Below are 23,211 nucleotides of genomic sequence, written 5' to 3' on the forward strand. Positions count from 1 at the left end.
TTCACTGAGACAAAATGAGGTTAATCAAATCCATTTTTCATTTAAATGTGATGTTTATTTTCAGTGTTAAAAAAACTTATTAAAGCTTCCAGTGGCAAGGATTCCCTGACTTCCCTTTTAAGCTTTCTCGTCCATGTAGCAGAGTTTTTTCGCAGTGTTGACTCCTTTCCAGAGGGTCAGACTGCATAATCGGAAGAGTTTTCTCTCCTGAAAAGTCTGAATCCAGTAATGCATTTGTTATCTCAAAAGAGGTAACTTCGTCAGTTGAGCTCATATCTCGGACTTTGTAGCTGCTTCCCCAGGCCAGTGATAGCTGGGGGTGCCACTGGTTGGGGAAAGGATCTGTACCAAATGTAAAATAGATGAGGAATACTCTGATCTAGCATGCCAGCTGCTGCCCTTACCTTTTTATTTGCTTTTCCATAGCTTCAGAAATAGGCTGCTGTCTTGATTCTCCAGCAGGGAGTATGGGCTCCCACAGCAGTACATTTGGAGGAAGGCAGGGAATTGCTCTCTGTGATATGTCAGTTTTGAAGTTAATCCAAAAATTGGTCTCTCCCATGCAGCAGTATTGTGTGTTTCAGAGCCATCATGGCAGCTGATGAGAGGCTTTGCAATAAAGAGCCTTTCAGTTACTGCCCATTTGGGTTGGACTGATCAAAACAAAAGAAGCTTCCAGGAAACCAAGCTGGACCAAAACAGTGCAGAAAAATTCACTTAAATTCAGAAATGACCACTAATATCTTGACAGCATAACCTTACAGCATAGCTTTAAGGTGAAAGAACTTGACCGTGAAGTGGAGTGACAGCATTGATTCTTTATTCCAGCTTGTTCCCTTCGTTGACTGATGCATCCTAAATCTGGATCACAGAGCTGGGGAGAACCCATTTTTGATGACAAAGGGTGGTTAGCCTTTTGAAAGCTGTGAGATGCGTGCTTGTATGCAAGAACTCCTTGCTTTGAGGTTTATATAGCCATCCTCTTTAAATAATTCCTGACATTTTCCCCAACAATCAAATGTAAACAGCTTGCTAGAGAGCCAACTCTGAGCAGAATAGATAGGTACTGTCAGCCCTCTCGGAATGGCAGCAAACAAACCTCTGAAATGTCACAATCTGCTTCTAAAGTGATGGGATCAAAACTGACATTGGAGAACACATTCCTCAAGCTGTTAAGGCAGCTGGATTGCACTAGGTGAAATTTATCCAGAGCTTAGGATGTCAGACCAAGCAAGGAAAACAAACACATTTTTGCTTTCATCCCGAAGGTTGTGTACCAACAAGTCATCCTTGTTTAGTGCTGAATTTTTGCTCTGAAGTGGAGCTAGGGGGTGGAAGATGACAGAGGGACATGCTTTAGTTGAAATGTCAGTGCCTATTGAAGTAAAACCGTGGGCCTAATCAGTGGTGCCATGCCATATGTCACATTTCTTCTTGTAGTTCCTCCCCAGCATACCAGTTTTGACCTTTGGTCTTGAGGCCTTTCAGACCAACAGGAATGAAGAATTCTACCAAGTAATTGGTGGTGGAAGAGATGTCCTGGAAGCACAAGAACTTCTCATTCAGACAAATTTAAACCCAGATTTCTTGGCAAAAGAGACTTCTAAAATAAATCCCCTTGCTTTGTATTCTTCAGAATTTTCTTCTGATATGCCCCACCACCCTTATCTGCAGTCCCTTATCTGTGGACTTGTTCCGTTGAAGGGAGCATTGCTGTGTACAGTTCAGTACTGAATGAGAGGGTGCTCATCTTTACCTTTTCATACCCTTGCTCCCTGTTGCATGTTCACCCTCATCTTCTCGGTAGTTGGTAAGATTGCTGTTCCCAATCCTTCTCCTCCTGGTGTCTAGCACATATTTGACTGCCTGTGGAGCCCTGGTGAACTTTACCTTTGCTGCTTTTCCACAACATGCATCTTTAAGTTTTTAACGATGGTAAAAGAGCAGATTGAATTTTCCTTGAAATCTCTCTTCTGGAAAGTTGTTGTATTAACAGGTTTTATTCTTAAAACAGATCACTAAAATGCAGATATTTATTTTTGAAGTGCTCAGAATTAAAGAAGAATCAGGACGTTGAATTGTCAATAGGCTCTCAAGGTTTTAGGCCATCATCTCTTGAAGGGCATGTTTGATTAGATGTGCTTTTGGGTGACATTTAATCATCCAAAGATAGACTTGTCTTAGCGTTTCTCAGTTGGGGGATATGTTTGGCTGTGAACAGAGCTCAACTAAATCTACTTACTGCTAGCTGCTTATCAGAATGTGTGTGCACAATGTATTCTTCTTAGGAACTGAACCGAACCTGTAGAGCTATGCAGCAGAGAATTGTGGAGCTTATCTCACGAGTGTCCAATGAAGAAGTCACAGAGGAACTGCTGCACGTGAATGATGATTTAAATAACGTCTTCCTCAGATACGAAAGGTGGGACACCTTTTCCATCAACTATTTATACTTGTTCTGGGTTTTCACATAAGTGTAAAATAGATCAGTTGACAGAACTGGCCATCTGGGCCAACAGTCCAACCTAACAAAATGCAGAGCAACCAAACCACAGAAAGCATTTACAAAGTCTTCATGTGGTGTCTTATGGTAAGTTTGGAGTTTCAGTTATTTCTTTTAATACTAAGATTTTTTTATCATAGCCATTGAATTTTTTTTTAGGGCGTATCTGTAAAATGCAGGGCATCATTTTACAAAACTCTCTGAACTAGCTGAGACTTGGGTCTGTAAGCCCCTATTGTGCAGTGTTTTACAGACGTAGAGGCTTGGGACTGAAATTAGTGTAGCTGCAGTTGTCTAGCTTCACTTCCTATCTCCAGCTCTGCACAAATGCTTGTGCTGCTTCCTGGCTTGGGGAGGCTCCTCTGAGCTCTTTCTGCCCTCTGATCTCTGGGGTTTTTAGTTCCAGTATTGGTGCAAGGGGAGCCGGCTGAGGTACCTTAGTAAAGGTCATGTCTTAAAATCTTGGAGAAGTCTGGCTTGTGCAGAGCTGAGATTTTGGAGAGTTGGTCTGTGGGGATCGTCCCCAGGGCGGGTCTTGGGTCACAGGACGTTGAACGTGTTAGACAAAGGCACTGTCAGCCACATCTGCTGCGGTAGGTGACACGTGATGCAGCAGTCTTGGGAAAGTTTAATCTTCCCCTTAATGACAGGCCTGGGGGGTGAAGCACTGAAGAGCACCCTTTGTTCCTTGCTGTTGGCACAGGGCTTTGTTTCTATAGCCTTTAAAAATAAATTAGACTTTAGATCTCTGAATCTGTGCTGTCACAGCAAAGGCTGAGAGAAGACTCAGTGGCCTCAATTTCATTTTTGATTTGGTCCTTCAGAGAAGATTGGGGCAAACTTTGTAACAAATGCTGACTTACTATATGAAATGGTATGTTTCATGCATGAGTACGATTCTACAAGCTGCAGAGTGAAACTGTCATGAAGGCTCAGTCGGGTCACCCTTAATATTTTTTTTCCCCTTTCCTTCATCTGCAACTTTGCTGACAGGGGCTAATATATTTCTAAGCATTATACACTTAAAGATGAACTTGAACAATATTAGCAGGCTCTCTGTTGTAGAATAGCTGTACTGGTCTGAGTGTTTCAGTAAGTTCCAATTCCTCCTCCATTATTCCTAAAGTTCCAAGTTCCTCACACTGGTTTCTAGCGTGGCTACCAAACTGGGTCAGTGATTCAAGCAGGAGCTCTGGCCCTCACTGTGGAGCTTTGGACGTAAAAGAACTCATGCTTCATAAGCCTTCTGGTGAGAAATATGAGGTGGGAGGTGTCTAAGGTTTCCAGCTAGGAGAGCTGGATTTCCACTAGACACCCACAGTTTTCTAAATTGAAATTTGGGCCTGAATTTATTTTTGCAGCCTTTTAAATCTGCAGTTTCCTCTGTTACTTTAAGGAAAAAGTTTAATTTGCTTGAGATTCCCAGTTGTATTTTGTCTAGCTGGAGAAAACCCACAGGATTATACGAGTATTTTGTTTTTATATTGAATAGAGAACTTAAATGTGAGACCAATTTTACATGAGGAAAAATTCTAACTTCAGAGAAGTCATGATGCTTCTGGCAGGCCTTTGGAGAAAGTAGCTCCCCATGCTTTTTTGAGTACATAAAGCCTGGGTTTAGGTTTGGGGCCCCAGATGTACAGCTGGTTGGGGAAGAAATAGAGAAGATACCAGATCTTGACTAGCTAGACTTCTTCCCCTAAGAAGTGTGTGGGGGGGTTGTCTAACATCGTTACTTTTGGTACTTGGAAAGTACCAATCTATTTGGACATGGGCTCTGACCATCTCTGAGCTAATGCAGAATGTTTTAAGAATGAATTTGCTAAGTATTGTTTCTCTTGCCGTGTGTTGTCTGGGTAGAGCTGCGTTAGCATGCATATGGCTTCTAATTTACATTTATTGCAGCAAGGGGGAGCTGTTAAGTGGGAGTAAGACTCACTGCGGTGTTCAGCTTATTTAGCTGGCAGTATCATTCTTGCTGCAGTTCCTCCTGTCCCTTGGCTAACGGAATAGTCTATCAAGAAGACCTTAATGGGAAAAAACCCAATGCAAATCCAGCAATGTTTTTTGTGCATCTGTGTGTTGCAAAATCAGATTAATCAGCCCAATACCCACTGTAGCCAAGAAAGCAACTTCTGTAACACTATCCTCCCTTCATACTGCCTTGGAATTAAAGCTTTCAAGGTTCCCTCTTGAACCAAGGAAAGGTAAGTTCAGTGGCAAGCATGGCATGACTTTGCTGTAAACCTGTATCATCCCTTGCTTATTAGTGGCCTTGATTGTCAGTGCTTTTTTTTTTTAAATATCTGTATTTTTTAACAGATTTGAACGCTACAGATCAGGACGTTCAACGCAAAATGCCAGCAATGGAGTAAGTACCTAACTCCATTATTATATCAGCAGTTACACCAACAGCTTCTCAGAAGTATAGCTATACTGGGCCAGATAAAGTCTGTCCAGCACTGTAACCTGCCTCTAGTGACTAATAGTGGATACCAGGGGAAGAATATGGCAAACCTGACGTGACAACTTTTAGCTCAGGAAGATGCTAAGCTAAAAGTGACGTCTTTGTGTTTACAACCCTTGATAGATTTTCTTTCATCTATTAATTTTTCTGGGTGTTTTTTGAATCCATGCAAACTTTTGGCTTTCACAGTGTCCTTAGCCAGTGAGTTCCACAGTTTAACTACACATTTATACACACATATGTATATGTGTGTGTGTGTGTACAAACACACACTATATGTGTGTGTGTGTGTGTATTAAATATTTTCTTTACATTTGAACAAGTCATTTAATGATTTTATTTGATCTTCTTAATTCTTGTTCGCTGTGTCTTACAATACAGTGGTTAAGGTTCATGTTCTCCATGCCATTTGTAATTTTAGGGATTTCTGTCATCTCTTTTTTCAGTAGCCCCTTTCCAGGCTGAAGTGTTATAGTTCTAGTTGTTCCTACTGTGAAGGCTATTCTATCCTTTGATCTTCTGTCATCCCTCATTGAATCTTCTTTTTTTTTTAGTTCCTTTTCCTCTTTGTCAGGGAAAAGAACAGAGACAAGCAGAGTCTTGCATGATGAATTCATACATGGCACTATGATACGTTCTATTCTGCTCCCTTCTAACAATTTTCTCTATTTACTTTGCCTGAGTGCCACTTCTACTGGAGCTGGATGCAAACTTCAGCACAGGCTCTGCATTGTAACTTTAATCACAACAAAAAAGTTTTGTTTCTGGAAACAGTTTATGCCTAATGTGGAAGATGGTAGCAAATTAAGTTTGACTTAAGTCTGATATTGGTCCAATGCTGGAAGAGGTGCAGAACTGGAGACGTATTAGCCACATCCAAAGAGATGTAGATAACATTGAGGAGAGTTCACTGTTGTGCTGAGTGGTTGAACTGAGCCAGCTGTGGAACCCATTAGGATTTTTAGAGGCTGACCCAGAAGGATAATATCTTTTTATTCTGCACTCAGCTCCCTATGATCTAAGTGACTAGGCCATTTGGCATTTTGCAAAGGGGTCTTTTTAGGAAGCACCTATTATCTTTTGGTGTTTAATATTGCACTGCAGGAAGAAATCTCTGGCATATGTAACTTGCTACGTGTTCTGTTTCCCAACAGGTCCTGAATGAAGTGACAGAAGATAACTTAATAGATTTGGGTCCTGGCTCCCCAGCTGTAGTGAGCCCAATGGTCGGAAACTCAGCACCCGCGTCTTCACTTTCTTCACAGCTCGCAGGGCTTGGTGAGTACCTGATCTAAGTAGTGCTGATGAGCAAGAGGCTGTAGTGCATGGACTGGGCAGTTTGTGGGTCTCAAGCTGCATGCAGTTCTCCAGCGGTTTTGTACTGTATCAGTATAGCCCCTCTGGTGGTCGCCGAGGCTGCTAAGTAAGCCAGGTGTGTGAGTGTGGGAGCAAGTCTGAGTGGTTGCTGAGGTCCCCGTTTCCCACCTGAAAACTGCGTGCAGGCTCTTCTCACAGTGGAGTGCTAGGATTCAGGAGGAGATATTTTCCTTTCTCACTTGTGGGTCAGGGAGGCTCTCCGGTGATTAATAGTGCCATGTAGCCTTAGGAAGGTTTGGATTTGTGGCTTGCAGGTTTAGGAAGGCTCTCCCACTCTCCTGCACCTTAACGATCTGTATTAGGAACCAGCCTGGCACAAGGGATGTGCTGTATTAACCAGAGCAAAGAGTGGAGGAAAGGAGGCAGATGTAGGTTCTCATTCATGGGAAACTTGTACTACTCCCTTTGTTTCTGCTTAGGCATAACTCTGCATGAAATCAGCCTGGTGAACGTTCTTGAGGTTTTCACCTCTTTCAGCACTGCACCCGTATCAGATCACTTGATTTGAAACTGTTGCTTTCACAGTCAATAGCTGAGAGACAATGCTATGGAGAAGACTAGAATCCATGCCCAAAATTTTGGACCGTGTTAGGAAATAGTAAATATCTCAGGATGAGATTGGCAGCAGGTGAACACCAATTTCCACGTGTTGACTGCTTGGTCAGAAATAGTTATGGTGTGATGATTAGTAGCCCTCAGCCTTTTCTGGTCAGAGGCAGAGAATTGTTCACACGTGGTGCTCAGTGCAACTTAAGTCTTAACTAGATGCTGCCTATAGTTGTCCTGTATTGTTAATAACTTCTCGTTTAACCTATACAGTCATGAAAGTGGTGCTTGTGTATGGTTTGCTATTTGGTTCACTTCTTTTGCCTCTGGTTTCAGACTTGGGTACAAACAGCGTCAGTGGCACACTCAGCTCTCTACAGCACTGTAATCCTCGTGATGACTTCGACATGTTTGCGCAGACAAGAGGCAGTTCCTTGGCTGAGCAGCGAAAGAAGTATGTTGGAATTTGTTTTTAGTGCTCTTTGAGTCATGGCATTGCTGTTTTATAGGGGCGTAAACCTGAGACTTCTTTACTTCGTTCCAGACTGAAAAAGTTGTTTTGATGTATGTTTTTGTGCTTTGAATCTAGGCCTTATGCTGTTGGGCTTTATTAGCATGAGCAAGTAGGGAAGTTCTTGCTGCGTTAGGGCTGACTGGCTGAGTAATTTCACTTGACTTTCTTGGTTAATGAGCTGACTGGAAACTCAGAAATGAACTTGCTTTAATTTCTGCAGATGCTTCCTTTCAAAAAGGCATGTATTCCCATCTGCCTGGTCAATGCTTGAGATGTAGGAGTAAAATGGGCCTTCACCTGAAGGTCATGGATATAGTTCTTTGAATTACTGTCATCAAGGGCTTGGGAATGGAATAACCATCCAGTCGAACTCTCCCTGCGGCCCAGCAGTGAGGCGCTCTCAGGCTGTGAAGGCAGTGTAGCTTGTCCGACTGCCACGCTCTCCCTAATTTGTTTATACGTGTAGGGCTTGAGTCTCTAGAGCTGCAAATCTGGCACTTTCAAGGGCATTAAATAGGTCCAGTTATTTTAATGGAAAATAAATCCAGGCTCGTATTTAGAAATCCTTTGATCTCCCTCAAGTGAGACTCATTAAAAAGACACTCTCAGGTATTTTTCTTTCATATATTATTTCTTGCCTCCTGGTTTCAAATTCAAGAGGATGTAGTGGCTACTAGCAATCAGAACATTATCAATATCTTGTCTCAAACGAAAAATGTTGATGAGTAGTTTAGCACACACCTTAGCAGATTATCAAAAACTTATCAGCCTTGTGAAGAGATCACCTCTGGAAAACTTCACCCAGCAAGTTGATTAGGATCTTCCATTTGCAGCCATCAGTATAGCTGTTTGTGCTGCCTCAGCTGTAGTATCAGCATTGAGAAGACATGCTATTCTGTAGAGGGGTACGTTACCACTGGAGATTTCCATCTTAGAGCCCTAAGGTATAGTTAGAAAGGAGATGCATTGAGGAGAGATCTAATGGAGGTCCCTCTGTCTCTTGTGCTAAATGAAGCACGAAACTAGTCTTCCCACACTGCACCTCTATCTCCTTCTGCGAGTTAATAGAACAAGGAGCACATGTCAGTCCATGATTTCACAAGGGAGGATTGCTATGTCTTCCTTGGATTGTACACAGTGTAAATGGAGCAACAGCAGAGCGGTAAGGACATGAGCGTGACTTGCTGCGATATGTAGGTGAGAGCCTCTGGGTGCTGTGCTCAGAGCTTGGGAGAAGCACGCTGGAAGGGAAAGCTCTCCTCCTGCTCAGACACGCGGCTCCTCCCAGGGGCTGATTTATGGGCAGGTGTTGGCATCTGCTTCAGCTGATGGCTCACTGCTGTGCTCAGAGGAAAAATGATGCTATTGCTTCTGTCACCTGACTCCTATATGTCCCTTTTCATTAGCAATTTAAGAAGCTTTTTAAAAATCCAGCCTCTGTAAATAGACAGTGATTGACCAACTGAGTGCACTTTTTTGGACCCTTTACTGTAGTTGCTTAGTTACGTTAGCACGTAGTTACTGTTTTCGAGTCTCCCTCTGCCTCTTCCCCGCACACATCAAGTTCAGGCTTCCAGATGTCATCATCAAAGCTTTGCAAAACTTAATCTCTATTCAGGCCTCTTTTCATACTCCCCTGCTAGCTCTTGGACACACTAATGGTATCTCATAACCTATTTGCTTACCTCTCCCATAACGCCAGTCTTACTCCTTTTTTCTGTCTTTTTATAAACATCCTTTTTTTATCATGTCTGAAGCCGATGGACAATCTTTAATACAGAGCACACTCCTCTGTTTGGAATGCACTTAGTGCACTGTAAGGTTTGTTAACGGGAAAAAAAAGTACTTTCTGATTTCAGGGGGAATAAATCAGAGCAGCATGTGTTTTCTGCATGGGTGATGGCTGAACTTCTGTCCAGTTCTGTGGTTTGTTCCTTTGTTTCAGCGTGACATATGAGGATCCTCAAGCTGTCAAAGGACTAGCGTCTGCCCTGGACGTTCGAAAACAGAACACAGGAGGGGTAGGTCATTGCTCTTCATTTTGTTATCTGAAGCTGTGCCTGGAATCCAAGCTGTAGACAGCTGGTTTAACTAAGACTTCTTGTTCTGTATTCCAGTGACATGCTAGTACTGGCTATTTTGAAAATGATATCTAGGAGCAAGTACTTGCTCGGTAATGATTTCTAAAGAGCTGCTGCTTAGCACAGCAGCATAAAAGACTTCAAAATCAGAATGGGTAAATGCTCCTGTGTTCTTGCAGCTTGCCTAGGGGGTCCAGCTCTTTGGCTGGAGTCTCTACTGAAATGAATAAGTAGTGAACAGCCTGCGAGCACTGGTGTGCATTTGTTTGGTTCGTTTTTGCTTATGAAAGTTGATGCAGTTGGTATAAATCTACTAGGCTTTGCTCTAAGTGCATGGATGCATGAGCAAGTTACAGCAAGAGAGATTACGTAGACTCCTAATGCTTCCCATGCCTTGCCATAACTGCCCTTGCGTGCAGTCTGTTCTTTCCCAGGGAAGGCTCCCTGCTACTTTGTGTGGCCAAGAGAGGCACGTGAGCAGTCACCTCGGAGCAGCTGACGCTAGAAACTTGTCTAAGAGGGAGAGCTTGGCCAGCTTTGTCTGGATACCTGGGTGATGGTAGAAGTGAAAAGAATTTGCAGATCATCCCCCAACCCCTTTTTACCACCTAGCTTTTTAAAACTCTCCTGTTCTTTTGTACTCAGCTGTGGTAATCCATGTGCATTTTTAGATGACTGAGCAAGTTCAGACCCTCTTCCTAGTCTCGGTTTGCTCTGTACTGACCACTAGGGAGCATGGGAGAGCCAGTGTGGTACGCACGCTCCTCCCTCCGTGGAGAATTGCCTCCCCATCCCTTGGCAGATCCTGCCCTGGTTCTTTCATAAGTTGAAATGGGAGTGCTCTGGGCAGCTGGCATGCCTGGCAGCCTGTGCTCTGAGCCAGGGAGAATTTGTGTTCAGAGCCAGCTGGGGTCAGATCACAGCTGCCTGCCTGCTTTGGCCGCAGTTCAGTGATAACAGGGCGTCAGCAATGATTTCTTGTGGAGCATCCCCCCACCCTGCTACTCTATCTGCTTGTTCCTGTCCCTGGCATCCTGCAAAAAAAAAAAAAAAAAAAAAAAAAAAAAAGGCAATTTGTAGCCCAGGTCAGCCCTGTGAGCGGTTTCCAAGATGGCCCCACAAACACTCCTGCCAGCACTACTGAGGGAAGCGGGGCAGGCATGCGAGGCGGGGGCAGAAATGCATCAGGGTGGCGAGACGGGAATTCCTGAAGCCAGCGTTGCAGCCCGAGCGCCCTGCATCGCGGAGCTGCCATGCTGTGTTATTGGGAGGACCTTGGAAAGGATTTGAGATGCTGTTCTTTGTTCCTAGCTAACCAAAAGCAAGCACTACAGGGGCTCGCATTTAGCTACTGGTCAAGGGGGCTGTATTCCCTCAGTGGCCTTGGGGTCATGTCCTTATTTATTAACACTTTTGTTCTCAGCCAATTCTGCTTGGGGCACCAGTGTGACGTGTCATTCACACCAGTGTAGCTGCTACTCTGCCCGAAGTGTTGTCAGTTCAAAGGGCTATGTCTAAGCTAATCCGATGGGTCAAAGTATTTTGGAGCAGACACTATGGGTTGTGAAACTTTGGGCTCTGAGATGTTGTAGCTCAGACTTTCAGCCTCTTTTTGAAGGTCCTGATGACTGTATCATGTAATCAGAATAGCTTATTTTGAAATGTAATCTTTCAGTAATTGGTAAACAATACTTTTTATCAAGGGTCGTGAGGCTTGTGGGTGTCTTTTCTTAAAGGAAATAAAAATTAAACTCTCCTAAAGTTACCAGCCCCAGCATGTGTGGGAAAAAATCTGGCAGTGCTCAGTAAATGAAAGACATGCATTAATTTGGGTAGAGAGCTAATTTAAGAACAGCCCTAGGGAGGAGCCAAAAGCTTTGCAACACATTCTTCACACACTTCTTGTTCCAGCACAGTTGTCCAGTGGTAAAATTCAGCACATCCAACGTTTCTAATGTAGTCATTCTCAGAATGGTCTGCAGAGAGATGGCTGGTCACGTGGCATTAGCTGTCTTTTAATATGATTTAGCAGCTGGAAACAAGGCAAGCTAAAAATACATCGTTTTCTTAATATTGCTTTTCCATGTGGGGAATTGCTTTTGTTGCCACAGAGAAGTTGCGTGATCACAACTGGGAGGGGAGGTGTCCAAGAAGCAATTCTCTAACATTATACAGATAGCGGATAAAGTTGGAGTGATTTCTCCTTTTTTTCCTCAGCACAAGTAGTGAAATGAGACACGAGGTATTACAGCTGATTCTCCGTTATCTGCTATAATGGGGACAGGAGAGGCATCCCACGTCAGACGGGTATTTGGAGTGAGGTACCTAAAGACACAAGTGGCTCTGTAGAGCCAGCCCAGTTGTGGCCAGTGAGCTGGAACTGCCAAGCTCTGCCGATCCTGAGCAAGCCCCTCCGGAGCTGGAGGTGACTCTGCATCTCGGCCCTGGTTCAGGGATGTGGCGTGAAGAACAAGAAACCATCTTGAGAGTCTTTGTGTCGCTGTGCCGCGCAGTCTGCAGCCTGCGCGAGCCGCTGTGGGGAACTGGCGTTGTCAGCAGTCCTTTTAACCTGCGTGGCTCTTAGAGACGGGCAGCTTGAAAGACTGCCAGAACGCTTCAGCAGCCTGTGATAACTTACCCTCCTGCTCGACACCATCATTAAAGCTGTCATATTACAGAATCACAGAGCGGTTGAGGTTGGAAGGGAGCTCTGGAGATCAGTTAGTCCAACCCCCGCTCAGACAGGGTCACCTAGAGCACGTTGCCCAGGACCCTCTCCAGGTTACTTTTAGAGTTTGAGGCAGAGTTTGGGAGTTTAGCTGTTAAGATGGAGCGGGTAAGTAAGGTATGCTGTGAATTACAGCGTTATAAACAGGGGAAGTTCCACTGTGCCTTACAGCAGGGTTTCCAGTGAAGTCTGGCCGATTTTAGTAAGTTGTGGAGCTTACACTTTCTCTCCTTCTAAGAAGATGACAAACATTAGCCTCACTTCTTATCAGGGTTGTTTTATTTTTTTAATAACAGTATGGAGGAAGTGCTAAAAATCTGTAAACTGTCTATATGAAGTGCAGTGGTCAGGGTGAAGCCTATTCCTCCACGGACAGAGTTGAGAGGCAGAAAGGGGAATGTGGCTGTTGCCAGAAGCTTGTGTGCGTGCGTGCGTGTCTATGTGTATGTGCACTTTTTAACTTGCTGCTGTTGTATTACTTTATCATGGGTGTTGCTGTGGTTTCTCTCTTTATGGACCTTTCTGTTCTCAACACAGAGGAGAGGTAAAGGTGGGAACTCAGACATGGAGCCCATAGACAAGTGGCTAATTACACAAGGAATGGTGAGGACTTCACCAGCGAAGCGATTCCTACTGCCCACCCCAGTCCTACTGCCCACCCCAGTCCTTTTTTACCTAGAATAACCATCCTCCATTCACCTCTCATCCCACCCTACTGAACCACCTCAAATCAGACAGTACAAGGAGTTTGTTTCTCACCTACATCATTACCTGGGACAAAGAGAAAGATTTGCACCAATTACTGGTTTATCCTGAACAAAGGCCTGTGACCAAATGAATCGTTTGCAGGAGCCCAGATTACCTTCAGAACAGGCCCGGGGATCCTACTGGTTCCTTATACTGTCTCGATTTACTTATGCAGTATCCACTTTTCGAGGGATAAACACAAGTCTCATGTATGTTATTCATAATGAGGATACTTTCTAGAGGCCTTTAAAGCAGCCCCTTCTGGCAATGCGTAACTTCATAGTCTGGAAGAAACACGTGGAAGTTGTGGGATCATAGTTAGTTGGATTGAGTAGTGTGAGGTTGCTTCTATATGAAAAGAAAATGATGGGAGAACTCCCAGCTAGACTGACATCTTCCACCTCAAGTAGGGAATTATGCTAGCATTAGAATTCAGGCTCCAAAAGGTATAATAGTGTTTCTGACTCTAAGGATTTAATTCCTATGCTGAGTGATGCCAGTGTTTAGGTAAAACTCAGGCTTCTGGAGATGACTGAATTTGTGCCCATTCTGACCTTGTTTGAAATTGTTGTTCAACAACATGCCTGCAGAGAAAAATTTGAAAGCATGTCTCAAGTGCAGAAGTCAGAAAGGAGGTAACAAATAGCCGTAAAACCAAGTTTTAAGACTGGTTTTGAATTCTTGGGCTATATAATCCATCGTTTTAGGTGTTTGAAAATAGTACCAATAATGTGACCTACCTGTACAAAGTCCTAAAAGTCCTTCTGAGATGGTCTTTGTGACTGTAGCTGAATTAAAAAATGTGCAGTCCACAATTCCCTTATGGGCTGGGCACATTTGTAGTGTGGGGACTGGGCTCAGGGGCCTGTGAAATGGGAACACTGCTAGGGAGCACCTTGAAATTCCCAAACTAAATCTCCCAATCCTTAGAAAGAGAAACCTATCCCAAAGTTAAGATTGAGAAAATCCAGGGCTTATAATATCAGAGTACACCAGCTCTATCAAACACTTTTCATTTATTCTTCTAGATTTAGGTCTAATCCAGATTATTTCTGAGTCTCATCTTGTGAATCTCTCTGAAGAATATGCCTGGTGCATGCACAGTGACTGGATACGTGCATATATATAGTCGTATCTGCCTGCCTATTCAAGCACCCAAAAGCGGCTCCGTGCCTGTTAGCACACGTAGGTAAACCCAGCTGCAGGTACCTTTCCTTGGGAGCCAGAGTTTCAGTTCAGTGTCTGTCAGAGACCCGCAGCTCGTAACATGAGAGTGAAAGAGCTCTAAAATGAGCGGTGCCTGTTTCTCCTCTGATACCGTTGACTGTGGTTCACAGAGGCTCTTGCTGTTCGGTGGCTCTGTTGCAGCCAGAGATGCGCTGTTAGATGCTCATCCATAATGAATAATCCAGTGATTGAGTTAGTTCCTCTTCTTTGCCTTTGCACTGTTTACAAGAGCAGTGAAGCACGAAATTGGCACCCCTGCCGTTCACACCACTCACGCCACTGCTTTATTAAAAAACCAAACACAATATTCGTTCATTGGCTTGTGGTTATTCAGTCTGGAAAAAGGATACTGCAGCATTCATGGAGGCATACGGATTTGGGGAGGGAAGGGGGTCTGGCTGTCTGGCCAGTCACTGCTCTTACAAGCCTGTTACCCTTGTTTGTACGCTAAATAGGAGGGAGAAATATCTAAAATAAAACCAAACTAATCATTAACTGTGTTTCTCTCTTAACTGGCTGTAGTTCTTAACCGTATTTATTAATACAGCTTTATAGCATTTGCAATATAAGTGGAATAACTATCATCCCACGTATGAACTTAATGTTGAAATTCTTTGGTAACTTTTTGTGCTTTTGAGATGAGGGGGGAAAGAGGGGTGAGCTGACACTGTGCCCGTACAACAGTAAGACCGCTGAAATGATGTTCTCCAACTTTCTTCCTCTCGAAAAAGCTTACCAAAGTGTTGTTGACATCCCTCGTGACCTGATATTCTTCCAAACAGTGGTACTTTTAAGCTTAGGGTTTTCTTCCCACTCCTTTGCCATGCGTCTCAGTTCACCAACATGCCTTTGCAGAGCGAGGCTCATTCAGGGCTCAGTGCATACTCTCCTGGTGAATTTGGCAGCAGTGTTTCTGTTTCAGTTTAATTACAGCTCAGTTTTGCTAGCAGTGTGATGCCATGGCTGTGAAGAAACAAACTACACCTGTGTCCACTCCAGCAATGCCTACAAAACTGATGTAGACATAATTATAGCTATGGAAAACACTCCTGGTTCAAGTGTGAGTCACTCCACTTAGGGGTGTTATGTAAGCTATTTCAGTAAAAGATCTGTTTGCATTGTAAGGTCTGGGTCCTCGCTAGTAACCTAAGTCATGCAGGTGTCATATAAGGGTCTGTATCAGCAGCTCTTAGTCACAGACTTTAACATCAGGTGACCACATTTTAGAGCAGGTAATTCCAATACCCCTTGTCATGAATTTGGGCAGCTATTGAGGTTTGTGTGAATATATTGCTTGGCTAAAATAATCTGTTGCTCTGCTCACATGCCAATTGGATATTTGTTATGAAAGCGAGAAGCAGATGTTGCTTAGCTCACCATGTCAGGAGAGACACTATTTGAGACAGTGGCAGAAAAAGTGAACCAGAATTCACAGAAGATGATACAAACAGTTTTTTTGCCTTGCATCCTGACTGCCACCAGGCTGTCTGACCAGAGAGCAGATTCTTCTCCACAGTAAAGATACGTGAATAAAGATTAAATGAAGCCTTTGTTGAGATGTTGTTAATTAGTAACAGAGTGGGATGCCACCATGTCTGCCTTCAATAAAGAGAGATAGGATCTAAGATGTGCTTGGGTAACATGAGACTATTGAAATACATCATCTTCTTGGAGACTAAATGACTTGAATTGTGGATGAACTGAGAAATAAACGTTTGAAGATCTTGTTTCTTCTATGTGATAGGACCTCTCTCCCTTTTGAAGGCAAGCAGGCACATTCCCTTGTTCTGAAGACCACATGGGTTTCGTTATCCATCAGGTCATTGCATTTTATGGAGCACTCTACAGGGATAAGTCTGATACCCCGTGTGAATGAAGGCTTTCGCTGTCTGGACTTGCCTGTCAGATCCAGATTGGCTGGTTGTTGTGCAGGCACATCAGGCAGTGTTGGGGAACATGCTGCACCTGAGCTCTTGCCCTCCCCATCTATGTGATGTGTAAACACAGTTGCAAGTAATCAAGTAGCTAATTAAATGCTTGCATGTGAAGTCAGATGTGTTCTAATATTGAGGCCAGGCAGCTATTTCAAGATCACAACAGCCTTAAATAGATTATAGGACTGTAGTAGTAAGCTGGAGTAGACAGTGTGTGTCTTAGAGCTCTAATTCTGCTAGCACAGGAATGACAGACGTTTTTTTCCTATCGCTAACTAAGGGGGAAAGTGGATAGCAGCCAACCAAGTATTGGTGTCAGCTTCGTTAAACATCTTGAAAGAAGTGAATTAACTAAGCTACTACAAGGCAGTATTCTAGCAACAATTAGCATGAACCTTGTTAAACATTTTAAGAACATTAATGAGCTCACCTAGAGACCTGAATTGTCATTTCATACCTGCTTCTTTTCCAGTGGGATCATTTTTAATAGAAATAAAATGTGATAATAATAACCTCAAACTGTCTTTTTAAGGGTAGAATATTGGATTTTATGAGGAAATATATTGGCAATACTCTTTGGCTTTTGACTGCTAGTGAAAACACCAATACAATCTAACTTAGATAAGTATGAACTTGAGTTCCAGGCTCCTGTGGGTTTTGTGGGACTGAAAGCTCGCCTTTGTTCTCCTAGCCGTCCTTTTCCATTTCCCTTTCAGGACGGTTTAGAGGACCCCATTGGTAGGATTTTCCAAAGAATTAAAAAAAATGGAATTTGAACGACGAGTATTTCATCTTTTAATTAAAACTAGTTATTTAAAGTACCCTGAAATATTTTATGACTTAATTTCCACATACTAAATGTATAGACTTTTAAAAAAGAAATCACAATATCTTTATAAAAACAGCTCTTTCTGCCAACACTGACTATCTAGTCAGCTGCCGTGCCAAGACTGGGAGCTTCACTAGACCGTGTATGCTTGCATAATCAAAGTATTAACAAGACACTATCCCATTTTGAAGCCATTTCCATTTAGTCTGTGGCTGCCACTGCTGTTTGTTCTCAGAAGTTGTTGTCTTTTTTAATGTGTAAGCTAGCTAATTTATTTTTACACTGCTTCTGTTGTGCTTTAGGGAATTAATCTTGACAAACCTCCCCTCCGCATTCTTGAAAGTAGGACTTCTGGAAAGGGGAAGACTTGCCAAGCATACAACTGACTGGCAAAAAATAAAATTCTGTGTGTGGTCAGTTTCAAGATAAATGTAAATAGTACAATGTTATATTCAAAACATTTTAAAACATCTAGTTACTCTCGAGAGCACTTTTTCCCCTCTTTATTCTTGAACAAATCAAACCTGATACATTCAGCGCATGTTTTATAGGAAGAATGGGGCGCAGAGTCTGAGGAAAGTAATTTGGCAGTTTGACCGTGGAAGAAGCGATGGATGCAAATCCTCGGCTCTTCTATAAGCGCGTTGAAAGTGCTGGAAGATGGGAGGAAGTGTTTTTAAAGGTCAACTCTGGATAACAAATAGCCAACATGCTCAAATGTGTATCTTACAACTCTTAGTACTTCTTATATATGACCTGCAAGAAGTGTTCTTGCACTTCTAAGGTTTTTATTTGTTTGTTATATAAAGCAGGTCTGTCTGAAAATAAAATGTCTTTGTTTTGTTTTGGGGTTTTTTTAGCCTTACAAAACAAAGCAGCTTAGACTCCTAAACTGCTGCAATGTCTTCGAGGCCTCCTTGCAGAGTCGGAGTGCTGCGATTCTCGGGACTCGGTTACTGCCAGGGCATCTGTGGAGTTTTCAGGATAACCGAGATTTGAATTCCTCTTCCTCCTGACGGGGACTGCAGTACCCCTGCACTTTTTAGAACAGCTGCACTTATTCACAGGAAAGCAAAAGAAGATACTATTTCCCTCCTCTCCCCATGCAGACTTTCTCAGATCATCTCTAAAGAAGCCTAGGTACCTTTCTGAGCTGCATACTAGCCAACAGCTCTGAAGGCTACACTTTCCAATGCATTAATTATTGTGTGCAGTGTTAAGTAATATAAGAGAGAGAGAGTAGTTGAAACTTCAGCAGTAGTTTTTAGGTTGCTGTAGGCGGAATAAATCCATTGTTTTGTATCTCTGAAGCCAGCGTTTTTCAAAGCTGTTAAACTAACAAGTCAGTTCTACAAGACGCAGCTTGTCCTCAGGAGCAAACCCGTTGGGAGATGTGCACAGAGCCCTCCTCCTGCTCATGGCCATCCTGGCTAGCTCGCAGCAGCTTCAGCGCACTGCGTTAGCACTGTGTGTGTGCAATTCAGCTCTTCATTGCACATTAAAAAGGCACAGTTATCCTAAATCTAGCCCACTGTAGGCTAACGGAGCTGAGCGGTCCGTGTGGCACCTCCCTTGGAGCAGGGTGCTGCAGTTCTCCCACCTTTGGATGAGCCCTGTTTTTTTAGCCCCTTGACGGGACTAACTTACCTCAGCAGCTCTCACCTCAAGCAAAGGCTTAAAATCACCTCCTTAGAGCCAAGGGCCGCTGGATGAGAAAAAAACAGTTTTGGGGAGGCCTGTCCATCAGCAGCAGCCTGCACCGCTGCCTCTATAGTTCAGCATCCATCTGTCTTGCTGCATTGCAAGTCCCTGGGAAAACTACGTCCCCCAGTAAATTCATCTACAAAGCCTCTGTCAGCTCTTCTTCCCGTGAGAGCTTGCAGGCAAAACTCTGGACAACCCCTGACACCTTTTCTTCCCAGGAAAGCTTTTCTGTAGCTTTTCTAGCGCTGTCAAGCTCTCTCTGCTCCCAGTCCGGCCGCTCGGCTGCCGCGTGCTGGCCTGGAACCTGGATGCCTGACATTGTTTTTCAAGATTTTTTCAGGCTGTTCTTACTGGATGCATTGTGGTGTTTTCCTGTTTACTTCTCCCATAGCCCTCTGTTATGTTTAAGCAGCGTAGTTTGTCAGGAAATTCTACATCTAATATGTAGTAATTTCCCTTTGCGGGCCTGGAGTGGTCTGTGAAATAGTTACACTCGAGCGCTCAACGTACCGTGTCCGCTCTGCCTGTCACAGCTGCGCAGCCTAACGCTTGCGGTTTTACCGCAGGAAGAGAGGCAAACCGTTCATGCCTTTTTGTTAAACTGTTTGCAGAGGTCTGCCCGGCACGCTCCGGTGAGCCTCGCTGCAGCGCTCGCAGGCTTTGCCGCGCCGGAGCGGGAGCCGGGAGGAGCGCGCTGGGCTAACTCCCTCCGCTCGCCCGGGAGCCGCTGCCCCGGCCTCCTGCGGACCTTTGAGATGCTGCGCTTGGCACTGGCACCCGTTCAGCTCTGCCGCCTCCGCTGCAAGAGGGTCACCTTCGGCAGAGGCATGGGGCTGGCAAGCTGAGATGGTTTTTCTTTAAACTGCCATGGCAAGGTTCGCCAAGCCCTCGGTGCCATGCCAGGGGGAGGATCCGGAAGGAAACACGACAGTATCTTGGGCTCTGAACACCTTCAGAGAAAATGCAATTTGCCTTTATAAACTCTGAAGACTTTGAGCCCCTCTTTTTGCTAACCCCTCATTGTGGCTAATACCCATTTAAAAAAAAAGTGTGTAAATTTAACATTTCAAAACCTAACTGATATCCAGTATTCTACCCTTAAAAGCTTCTCCCGATCAAGATTAGAATCATCAGTCTATCTTGATGGTTTTAATATGTGGTCGGAAAGTTACCCATCTTACGCTGGCATCCAGTTACATCATTCCCCATAATCTTTCTCTTGGTTTTGTTAGCCTTGTTGTTCATAATTTCCTTTCCACGTGTTTCTTTATTTGAAATGCCATTTATATTTTGTTGCCTTTTTTTTCCAGCACATCTTACATCTTTGTTTTTGTTTTGTTTTTAATCTTATTTCTGGCGTTTTCCATCGCTCTGTGGCCATGATTGTGGATGTGTTTTGGTTTTTGCCTGCCTTGCTGTTCTCTCGCTGCACTCCCTAGATCCCTGTTGCACAGTCCTCTGTCATGGATGACATTGAGGAGTGGCTCAGTACCGACTTGGTGAGACTCTTTATATTTTCATTTTTCCCATGGGCACTTTGTACGGATGACTTTCAATACACTGCTAAGTTATTGGTGCTTCTCTGTGGTTAACAGGGAGGCAGTGAAACTTCCAAATCATGTACTTTATGTCCCTTTGAGCGAAACGTAGAAGCAGGTGAAGATAGGGTTGTGTCCAGCAATACAATGAAAACATTTTCTCAGCTGTTTTATTTTCACTCTTCCATTTTAACATCACAAAATTGCGTGCATTCCAGAAATGGCACATTTCTGATTCTGATATAGCACAATTCTGATTCCCATATAGGAAAGCATTTAAACGTGTGCTGAAGTTTGCCTGTGTTCTCCACAGGACTTTAAGCATATGCTTTAAGTTGCATTAGCTTTGACAGGATCTAAGTACATGCTTAATTTTAGACATGCTTTTAAGAGCATGCTGTATCAGAACTTAGATTCCTTTCAAACTGAGATGTGTCTGTTCAAAACATCACTCAGGAAATTTTGACATGTTTAATAATAATAATATTAAAAAAATTTATAACAACATCCCTTCGACGTTTGTAACTTTTAGTTTCTCCTAAAAGATTATTGTCTGGCAATGATTAAACAAGCAAACAAACCGAAGACTTTTAACTAAAAGTAGCTTTTTGATTCAATGTGGAGTTTATTTTGCTGTATCTATACACACTTGTTTAAGCAGTGGTACAGCTAGTATGCATTTATTTAGGTCTGTTTTTAATGTAAATACCTGGCTCAAATTACCTGGGTGTATTTTGAGGAGGGGTGGTGGGTTACATTTGAAACTGTTCTTTTAAACACAGAGTTAGTGAATTGAAGTATTTCTTTGTGGTCACCATATCTGTAAAGCCCATCCCCTTCCATTACTTCTTACAACTTCAGAGATTGCCCCCAGGTAGCTCCCTGCTCCTCAAAGTCTCCTCCAGCCCTTTGCTCTTGCCTGTTCTACCTCCTGCCAGGGCAGCAGCACCGCAGGAGCTGCGGGGTTCAGGCCCAGCTCCCCAGCTCCTGGCAGAGCTGCAGACACGCTCCGACATGTCAGTCCTCTGTTCGAGCACCAACTGAGCTGACTGTATGTAAAGGAAGAAGAGGCTCCCGCTCTCAAAAGCCATTTAAAGTATTTCAACAAATCCTGCATTTCAGTGTTTAAGTTTGGTAGATTGACTGTTTTTAAAGCATCATTGATTTTCAGCAGCAGGTAGTATTTTCAGGCCGCGGTACAGGCAGTCATTTTCAAATTTAATTGCAAACTAGCCTCATTTTTTAAAATAAGTACAGTAAATGTAACCTATCCTCTCTGCTTAAACAATAAACTTTTGCCTTTGCCATTTAAATTAATTTAGCGGGAGAGAAAATCTTATGGAGGGATGCCGAGGTAGTTTTGTACATCTGTCATGCCCTAGATAGCACTGTTCAAAATGAACAAAGCACAGCAGTGCAGTGTAGATACCTGAACGAGCCTGGGTATCGCCTGCACTCTGGCCACGGCTGTACTAAGTTTCCTTCTCCCTGGTACCCGGGTGCCCCATCGTAACCACACGTGAATAAATGTACTCTCTGAGAAAGTTTGGATTGGATTTTTAGTCTTCTATCTGGGTTCCCCCCATCTTGTTTTTGTTAAAGGTTCATTTCAGCCCCCTGCTTCCCAGCTGAACAAGTTACAGATTAGGTTAGCTAAACTTTATTTTTTTCCTTATCCTTTTTGGAGTATATTGGAACAAACAGTACATTTGCTTGTGAAGCAGTGGCTGCTGTGTGTACCTTTGGAAACTTCTGTACAGTGGAAAGCTATTAGATGCTAGGTGATATTTAATTCTCAGGCATTAAACACCTTTGTGAGGCCAATCACTGTGTTCCCATTCTCCTAGTAGGGAAGCCAAGGCATGTCAAAATAGGTTCAGCTTGAGACTTTTAAGTAGTTTTGTAGTCCATTTTTAACATCCTGATAGGATGACAATTATGCCACCTCCTTGGACTAAATTTAATCTCCGTGTTAAGGAACTGTTGTGAATTGACGTGTTGCAATGCACGCAGCTGGGAGAAAGGCAGGGACCCCATGGCATCCCAGCCCTTGCATCCCATGGAGGTATGCTAACTGCCCAACAGTTTCTTGCCTCCAGCCACAGTCCTGACTTTTTAAAGGACTGCATGACAGAAAAGATGGCATCTCGTACAGTGTTTGTATGGCTCATACGGCTCAGTTTTTGACCAGGCCTATTGTCTGAAGTGGAGACAGAGTTGGATTGTCACTTAGGTCCAACAGGGAAAGCACCAGCAATCTTCAGAGGCATCTCTAGCACTCTCCCCCTTGCTCTGCAGTACAGTGAAATGTCAGTCACCACTGGCATCCTGACATGGGAGCCATGTGATTTCTCTAGGTCACCCTGCTCAAATAGTTACTGTGTAAAAATGGGTGATGGAAACTGTCCAGTTGCTTTATATCTGTGTAGAGGATAATAGCGAAGTGCTGCCTGTGTGTTCATATATGCCTTTTTGTTCCAATTGCAGAAAGGAGAAGAACCGGAAGAAGGAGTGACCAGCGAAGGTAAGCAGAGGTACCCGTGGCTATGAGCTGTTCCCAGGTTAGCGTGCAGGCTGTGTTACCTGCTTTGATCCCTGCTGAGATGCTGACTTCTTCCAGGCTGATGTTCCACAGCAAATGTTTCTGCACTTGGAAAGGGAGGAGAGTATTTCAGAACAAAGTGTTAGTATTTATTGTGTTAGGAACCCTCCCAGCTTTACGTGCTTTCCCGCCATCTTCCCCGGGCTGTGTACCCTGTTTGTGCCAAGAGGAGCGCATACCTGAGCTGCTCAGCCCTTTGGAATGATGTTTCCCTGCTTCTGTCCCAGCCAATGGAGTAGTGGGGGTTTTGATTGCCTCTGCTGACTGAACTAGGGTATCTCAAAGGACATCTGTACCCTTTTCTGAGGAAGTCAGATTGTACAAGTGTGTGTGCCTGAGAACATGGCCCAGCGTGACACCAGGGGCTAGATTTTTAGACCCTGCTAACCTCTGTCCTTGGGGCTCAATGTACAG

The 23,211-nt window shown here is 43.7% G+C and overlaps 1 protein-coding gene across 3 annotated transcripts in view; it reads left to right on the top strand.

Annotated features, from left to right (window-relative positions):
- The window catches only part of TOM1L2 (target of myb1 like 2 membrane trafficking protein), a 58,577-nt gene that overhangs the window by 29,552 nt on the left and 5,814 nt on the right, over nucleotides 1-23,211 (top strand). The window contains exons 8-15 of one of the 3 annotated variants that reach the window (XM_026095162.2): nucleotides 2,289-2,422; nucleotides 4,826-4,874; nucleotides 6,125-6,248; nucleotides 7,230-7,347; nucleotides 9,353-9,428; nucleotides 12,754-12,819; nucleotides 20,097-20,156; nucleotides 22,683-22,719. In XM_026095162.2, the coding sequence (XP_025950947.2) occupies nucleotides 2,289-2,422; nucleotides 4,826-4,874; nucleotides 6,125-6,248; nucleotides 7,230-7,347; nucleotides 9,353-9,428; nucleotides 12,754-12,819; nucleotides 20,097-20,156; nucleotides 22,683-22,719 (664 nt within the window). The remainder of the gene's footprint in view (nucleotides 1-2,288; nucleotides 2,423-4,825; nucleotides 4,875-6,124; nucleotides 6,249-7,229; nucleotides 7,348-9,352; nucleotides 9,429-12,753; nucleotides 12,820-20,096; nucleotides 20,157-22,682; nucleotides 22,720-23,211) is intronic. The other 2 variants (XM_026095164.2, XM_026095165.2) reach the window with 2 other exon arrangements.

Source organism: Dromaius novaehollandiae, chromosome 14 (genome assembly GCF_036370855.1).
Source record: "Dromaius novaehollandiae isolate bDroNov1 chromosome 14, bDroNov1.hap1, whole genome shotgun sequence".
Lineage (NCBI taxonomy): Eukaryota > Metazoa > Chordata > Aves > Casuariiformes > Dromaiidae > Dromaius > Dromaius novaehollandiae.